This window comes from Schistocerca piceifrons, chromosome 3 (genome assembly GCF_021461385.2).
Source record: "Schistocerca piceifrons isolate TAMUIC-IGC-003096 chromosome 3, iqSchPice1.1, whole genome shotgun sequence".
Taxonomy (NCBI): Eukaryota; Metazoa; Arthropoda; class Insecta; order Orthoptera; family Acrididae; genus Schistocerca; species Schistocerca piceifrons.
In genome coordinates, this window is record NC_060140.1 from 343,898,813 (window position 1) to 343,907,064 (window position 8,252).

Sequence of the window (8,252 nt, forward strand, 5' to 3'; positions counted from 1 at the left end):
GAAAATACAGCATTTTTTAGGATTTTCCAGTAGCACCAGGACTGTGGATACTGAGGGGTTGTAATGCTAGTGATTTTAGTCACGGCAGTCTGCGATCAGGTGCTCAGGAAGCCCATTTGTGCACCCTCTGTTTAGACTCTGCAGGAAGCAAAGTGTTTGCAACATTCATTCTAGGGAACAATCATGCCCCACCTACAGGTACGTATTCCTGTTGATCAACTCCAGCCATTTGAATGGAATAACTTTTTGGGCCTGTGGGAAGCTGGACAGGTATCAAGGGATTGCTGTAAATGTTGAGAAAAAAATGTATAGATGTTTTGCTGCTGCTTTCAGTTGTACCTGCTGTTGCTGTTGTTGTGTACCTGCTGTTGTTGTTGTTGTGTACCTGCTGTTGTTGTTGTTGTGTACCTGCTGTTGTTGTTGTTGTGTACCTGTTGTTGTTGTTGTTGTTGTTGTGTACCTGTTGTTGTTGTTGTTGTGTACCTGCTGTTGTTGTTGTTGTGTACCTGCTGTTGTTGTTGTTGTTGTGTACCTGCTGTTGTTGTTGTTGTTGTGTACCTGCTGTTGTTGTTGTTGTTGTGTACCTGCTGTTGTTGTTGTTGTTGTGTACCTGCTGTTGTTGTTGTTGTTGTTGTGTACCTGCTGTTGTTGTTGTTGTTGTGTACCTGCTGTTGTTGTTGTTGTTGTGTACCTGCTGTTGTTGTTGTTGTTGTGTACCTGCTGTTGTTGTTGTTGTTGTGTACCTGCTGTTGTTGTTGTTGTGTACCTGCTGTTGTTGTTGTGTACCTGCTGTTGTTGTTGTTGTTGTGTACCTGCTGTTGTTGTTGTTGTTGTGTACCTGCTGTTGTTGTTGTTGTTGTGTACCTGCTGCTGCTGCTGCTGCTGTTGTTGTTGTTGTTGTTGTGTACCTGCTGCTGCTGCTGTTGTTGTTGTTGTTGTTGTTGTTGTGTACCTGCTGCTGTTGTTGTTGTTGTTGTTGTTGTGTACCTGCTGCTGCTGTTGTTGTTGTTGTTGTTGTGTACCTGCTGCTGCTGTTGTTGTTGTTGTTGTTGTTGTTGTGTACCTGCTGCTGCTGCTGCTGCTGCTGTTGTGTACCTGCTGCTGTTGTTGTTGTTGTTGTTGTTGTTGTGTACCTGCTGCTGCTGCTGCTGTTGTTGTTGTTGTTGTTGTGTACCTGCTGCTGTTGTTGTTGTTGTGTACCTGCTGCTGCTGCTGCTGCTGTTGTTGTTGTTGTTGTTGTGTACCTGCTGCTGCTGCTGTTGTTGTTGTTGTTGTGTACCTGCTGCTGCTGCTGCTGTTGTTGTTGTTGTTGTTGTTGTGTACCTGCTGCTGCTGCTGTTGTTGTTGTTGTTGTTGTTGTGTACCTGCTGCTGCTGCTGTTGTTGTTGTTGTTGTTGTTGTGTACCTGCTGCTGCTGCTGCTGCTGTTGTTGTTGTTGTTGTTGTTGTGTACCTGCTGCTGCTGCTGCTGCTGCTGCTGTTGTTGTTGTTGTGTACCTGCTGCTGCTGTTGTTGTTGTGTACCTGCTGCTGCTGTTGTTGTTGTGTACCTGCTGCTGCTGTTGTTGTTGTTGTTGTTGTGTACCTGCTGCTGCTGCTGCTGCTGTTGTTGTTGTTGTTGTTGTGTACCTGCTGCTGCTGCTGCTGCTGTTGTTGTTGTTGTTGTTGTGTACCTGCTGCTGCTGCTGCTGTTGTTGTTGTTGTTGTTGTTGTGTACCTGCTGCTGCTGTTGTTGTTGTTGTGTACCTGCTGCTGCTGCTGCTGCTGTTGTTGTTGTTGTTGTTGTTGTTGTTGTGTACCTGCTGCTGCTGCTGTTGTTGTTGTTGTTGTGTACCTGCTGCTGCTGCTGCTGTTGTTGTTGTTGTTGTTGTTGTGTACCTGCTGCTGCTGCTGTTGTTGTTGTTGTTGTTGTTGTGTACCTGCTGCTGTTGTTGTTGTTGTGTACCTGCTGCTGCTGTTGTTGTTGTTGTTGTTGTTGTTGTTGTGTACCTGCTGTTGTTGTTGTTGTTGTTGTTGTTGTGTACCTGCTGCTGCTGCTGTTGTTGTTGTTGTTGTTGTTGTTGTGTACCTGCTGCTGCTGCTGCTGCTGTTGTTGTTGTTGTTGTTGTTGTGTACCTGCTGCTGCTGCTGCTGCTGTTGTTGTTGTTGTTGTTGTTGTGTAGCTGCTGCTGCTGCTGCTGCTGTTGTTGTTGTTGTTGTTGTGTACCTGCTGCTGCTGCTGTTGTTGTTGTTGTTGTTGTTGTTGTTGTGTACCTGCTGCTGCTGCTGTTGTTGTTGTTGTTGTTGTTGTTGTGTACCTGCTGCTGCTGTTGTTGTTGTTGTTGTTGTTGTTGTTGTTGTTGTTGTTGTGTACCTGCTGCTGCTGTTGTTGTTGTTGTTGTTGTGTACCTGCTGCTGCTGCTGTTGTTGTTGTTGTTGTGTACCTGCTGCTGCTGTTGTTGTTGTTGTTGTTGTGTACCTGCTGCTGCTGCTGTTGTTGTTGTTGTTGTGTACCTGCTGCTGCTGCTGCTGTTGTTGTTGTTGTGTACCTGCTGCTGCTGCTGCTGTTGTTGTTGTTGTTGTTGTTGTTGTTGTTGTTGTGTACCTGCTGTTGTTGTTGTTGTTGTTGTTGTTGTGTACCTGCTGTTGTTGTTGTTGTTGTTGTTGTTGTTGTTGTTGTTGTTGTTGTTGTTGTGTACCTGCTGTTGCTGTTGTTGTTGTTGTTGTTGTTGTGTACCTGCTGTTGCTGTTGTTGTTGTTGTTGTTGTTGTTGTTGTTGTTGTTGTTGTGTACCTGCTGTTGTTGTTGTTGTTGTTGTTGTGTACCTGCTGCTGTTGTTGTTGTTGTTGTTGTGTACCTGCTGCTGTTGTTGTTGTTGTTGTTGTGTACCTGCTGTTGTTGTTGTTGTTGTTGTTGTTGTTGTGTACCTGTTGTTGTTGTGTACCTGTTGTTGTTGGTGTACCTGCCGTCGTCGTCACAAAGGACCATTGGGAGTCATCTGTCTGCATCAGGACTAAGATTACAAGTGCCACTGGTCAGGCTACCACCGAGCATGGCCACTCTGTATCGTGAGTTGACTGGAGAGTGGAATAACACTTGTCTTCAGTGACATAGTAGGTTCTGTCTATGTGCATGTGATGGATATACATATGTATGAAGTAGACGTGGTAAGTTCCTATTCTGGAGTGCATTTGCACACAATACACAGGGTCCACACTAAGCTTCACGGAGTGAAAGCAATGGGGCGGGCGGCGGCATTACTTAAAACTCATGCTCAAATTTGGTTTTTCTGCATTGTAAAATAACCAGTGCCCGCTAATCTGACCAGGCTGTTATTCCCGTAACACTGCGTCTTATTCGACAGGAGGGTGATGCGCTTTTCCGGCCGGACAACGCACGTCCAGATATGGCTGTACAACTGCTCTGACCAGTAAGTTCCCCAGATCTCTCACAAACTGAACATGTCTGGTACACAATAAAGCGGGTTCTTACTCGTTCTCCATCGCCTGCAAGACTCATTGCCGAATTGCACCAAAGGGCTTGCAACAATCTGTCTATAAGCCATCCGACACACAAAAGATCGTTTGCATGCGGGAGTACACGCCTGTGTTGCCGCCATAGGGGTACAGTGTCCACTGATGACTGTTCGTGCACCCTCTGTCACGGGTTCCATTTGATCCGAATTTATCGCATACTCTTCCTCCTACAATGATGAACTGTCACCTCACTTGTTAATAAAATTACTCTATCCTTATGCGGTTGAACGCCTTTCCTGTAGTGAGTTCTATCCCTAAAGTAATAAATTGTTACGTAGACAGATCAGTTTAAGACAGCCTAGAGTTCGCCCTTGAGACCAAATCATTAATATCCCAACACAATGCAAAAGAGGTCGATGTATCAATAAAATATATCTAAACAGCAAAAGCAGACAGTCCGTCCACAGAACGCGATTAATTCGTGTAATAGCGGCATAAAGACCTTTGAAGCGAACACTTTAATGTGACTAACGATCGCGAGAATAAACAAAAGTTCAGACCACTTGAGGGGAACGGAACTATGCTGGAGGAAGTCCTGACTACCTCTCGCAGGGCTGGTAGTCTACCCCCCCCCCCCCCCCCCCCCCTTGAATTGTGATTTTGCAAAAGCAAAATCACAAATCACGAATCACGAGAGTAGACTACCAACCTTACGCAAAACTCATGCGTAGGCATCGCCGATCCCTTCTCGTGTCATTGCAGTCGTTTTTGAATCTCGGGATGAACAAAGGTTAGTCTTAAGATTAGAAAGGAATACGAACAACGCTCAACACCGACAGTACAGATATCATTCGGTAACGCCTAAGGCGCAAATGGTTACTGAGGTCGGCCATGTCTTAAATGTAATACATACCTGACCTTTATGGTACTGTACGCGACTATAGCACAAAACAGCCCCAACTAAAATGTCACTTAGTGTCAGCAGTATACTTAACGGCTGCTAGTGTCCACGCAATGGCTGCCTGCAGCTCGACATGGAGATGCGTTTCCGAAATCTGGTTTACGCAGTGAGTGAGCGAGCCCAGCGCAACGCGTGGACGGTGGTTCCACTTTATATTTGAACTTGCTGTTCGGTCCTCTGGTACTTTGTGCTCATAGGCTGATTGCCTCCCGGGCTCGGTTCGCAATTCTGCTTGATGCGGAGTCGAAAATCATACGTTCAGCCTCGTGAGGCCAGTTGAGGAGCAACTTGAAGGAGCAATGGCAGTTCTGGTGTCGTACAAGCTACATCAAAGGGCGGGAGAGAGGTATGACCACCTCAGGCCAGTCTGTAGTGAAGTGTGATGGCTCTTTAGATGGAGGTGGACTGGATGACCGGTAGAGCTGGCTCGTAAAAACTAACCTTGGTTTTTTTTTCTAAAATGACACCTATTTGGAAGGATTTGTCAGTAAGTTTCTCTTTCCAGAGAGGAAACAACGAAAGTATCAAACTCGTAATGAGGTAGTGTGACACCTCAAATATGGAACCCCCAAATGAAAGCCGTTTGGTAGTAAAAGAAATAGCAATATTAGTTATCCTGACGAGAGATGAAGCAGATTGGACAGGATAGAGTAGCATGGAGAGCTGCATCAAACCAGTCTCAGGACAGAAGAAGAACACTACTGCAAGTTTGACTAACAGGAATACTATGTAACTAATAACCTTTATTATAAAGAAAGGACTAAATGAAAGACTATCAGATGATACGAAGCCTGAAACTTTAAATAAATAATTCAAATTATATTCTTTACGAAGGTTAAAGACCAGACCATAAATAGATCAGAGATAACATTCATCCAAGAACAGTCATAGCGCATCGAGCTGTAAGTTCGCTGCGACTACAATGTAACACTGCAATGGAGATGTTAGTTCAGTCTCTCTTGTAGATGTAGCAATAGTAGTTAGCCTATTGAACGCTACTAGATTGTTTCAACCCGATCTGAGGTTTTAAGTTTTACAGTATCGACATGACGTAATGGTCATAACATTTACGGTTTAGCCAGACAGAGGAGCAGTTGTTATATGTGAAAGAAAAGTAAATCGTGTGATATCTGATTAACGCTGGGATTTGGCCTTCGTCATCTGTGATTGTCACGAACATCAAAGGACACAGTATTATACCAACCGCCGACATACTCTATTATTAACCTTGAGTAGGCAACAGCTACACGCAATCACGAAGAACTTAATTACGCCGTCTTGTCGGAAGCTGTGGCTAATATCAGAATCACTGATGCAAATAGATTGAAGACCCTGAATGACAGATCGGTGTGTTTTCAGTGCAGTTTTAATTAAGTAAAGGTTCAATAAACTCCAATATAGTCTTAATGATTTGTGTCGGCTACGTCATTTAATGGAAGTTTACTAGTTAATTGTGAAATTAACTACTTTTGAGAGAACGCAGAAGTTAATGGTGATTTAGTGATTCTAACAGTGAACACAAAGTTTACACCGATAGACGACGCTTTCTGTACGTTGTCAGAAGAGTGTTTTATCTGTGGAATGACGTCGTATTAGTTGTTGAATTGAAACGGTAGCGACACCTTGACGACACTATATTAATTAATAAACAAACATCCTCGCAAAATTATGATGTGCAATCGGCTTGAGTGATGGATTTTATAATTCAAGATATCCTATTATCTGCGCTTGTACACTCATTCGCAAACCGTGCATAAGTACAGTTATTAAGTTCGCGTAAGGTTATCAGCCTGTCGCGAACATGCGAAGTTTATTTGGTTAATTGTTTCAGATCAAGGGAGTTGTTGCGGTAGCGAGTGGTGCAGTCGCGGTGGGATCGAAGTAAAGACTGACTTCGAACACCAGTGCTTTAATTTTAAACAAGGGCTGCTCACACATACCGGCGTGCTGCTACATCGATACGCTGATATCAGTTTAACGGAGATAGTGTCTGAAACTAATCAACCAAGCGAAGAGTTAGTTTTTAAGTTACAGATCTGAGTCGTCGCGAGCGACGGACGCTGTTCCATGTCAACCAGACTGGGACAACAATCACCATCGAACCAACAAAAAAAACCCGACAGTAGTCATAACGTGCTAATCACGTATGTTAAGTGTTAGCCTGTCCCGAGTACCTGGCTAGTAGCTTTTCATACGACGGCCCCCTAGCTCCCGAGAAAATAAAGTTTTATGCATACCCACTATATGTCATACATGAAATTTATTCGCCGTTCCGAGTGTGGACGACCATCAGTTGTATAATGGAATGACAATGTGTGCCGTATCGGGATCGAACCCAGATTTAGCGTTTATCGTTCGCGGTCGCTTTACCTTTAGGCTATCCAGCACCTTTCATAGCCAGACCCGAATACCCACATGTCAACCATGTGTCTACGACCGGCACTCGTACATCCATTTTGTGAAGGTCCGTACAGGGGCGACATTTTAACTGAAAGTCGCTTGCCCAGTGTCGGCGGATGAAGACCACTGCTCGCCATAAGCGGGAAATACATATTAAAGTCCGGCACAAACTTTCGTTATTATTCATTATGCAGCTGTCCGAACAACATTGCATGGTACTTCAGAGCACACAGGTGCTGTAATATGGTCACTTTAATGGTGTTTCAACAGAATGTAGCTCAGGGGTTGAGGTTTACGGCTACCACGCAGGTGGTAGGGGTTCAACTCCGCCCAGTCTCTCTTAAATTTCAGGTCCGCAGCTCGTGGTCGCATTATCGATTCCCCGAGCTCAGGGTCCCGGATTCGATTCCCCGCGGAGTCCGGTATTTTCACCTGCCTTGATATGACTGGGTGTTGTGCTGTCATCATTTCATTATCATTCATGGAAGTGGCGAAATTGGACTGAGCAAATCTTGGGAATTTGTACGGGTGCTGATAACCGCGCAGTTGAGCGCCCCACAAACCAAACATCTTAAATTTCATCGTATATAGTATTGTTGTACGGTATGTCACGCAAAATTACTAAAGTCACTTTTCGCCGTAGTAGTTTAATACAGCAAATTACAGCAAACACTTCTTCAAATGTGTATTCAATTTGTTTCATAATAGATTAAAGAAATGTCTTACTCGCTATCGCTTGCTGTGCTAGAACAGAGTTCCGGGCGGTATTTGTCACAGAAGCAACAGAAACATGAATTCATAGATAACCACGCTTATTTAATTTGAGCTACTGCACTGCAGGTGCACAGATGTTTCAGAAGCGAAACCGGGAAACACAGTTTAAATTCAGAGATTTTTTCTTCAATGAATTTTGATTCGAACCTCGCGTATTAGATCATTCCCGTGAAAGATGCACTGAACTGATGTAGAATTAAAGAACTTATTGTTCATGGGATCCTACCTCGAAGCGATTTCTTTAGTGGTCTTTGATAAGGAGGGAGCATTTTAAACTTTTTTCGTGAAACTTGTAGCCTGTCTGCCACACCTGTGAGAGTTTTGCAAAGTGCACTACATTTGTGTGGGATAAGTTTTACACAAAGGCTCAAGCTCGATCTAGTACGGGTCAGTGAAGTGAAATGGAAAGAAGTCAAGGATTGCTAGTCAGATGAGTATAGGGTAATCTCAACAGCAGCAGAAAATGGTATAAAAGGAGTAGGATTCGTTTTGAAGAGGAAGGTAGTACAGTCTGTGTTACTGCGAGCTGTTCAGGATCGACAGCAAACCAACACAGGCAACGATACTTTAGATACGTCGCAAGCTGAATATGAAGAGAGAGAAACTATATGATACTGAAAGGGTAATACAGTACAAAAAGCAAGATGAAAATCTAATACTCATG

At 44.0% G+C, this 8,252-nt stretch overlaps 1 protein-coding gene across 1 annotated transcript; it reads right to left on the reverse strand.

Annotated features, from left to right (window-relative positions):
* Positions 1–329: 329 nt before the first annotated feature.
* On the reverse strand, positions 330–2,965 carry LOC124788643 (putative mediator of RNA polymerase II transcription subunit 26). Its single transcript, XM_047255913.1, is given in 7 exon segments — positions 330–1,031; positions 1,096–1,423; positions 1,497–1,686; positions 1,833–2,468; positions 2,527–2,675; positions 2,719–2,759; positions 2,762–2,965. Coding segments are annotated over 7 exon segments (2,250 nt in total).
* Positions 2,966–8,252: the final 5,287 nt, after the last annotated feature.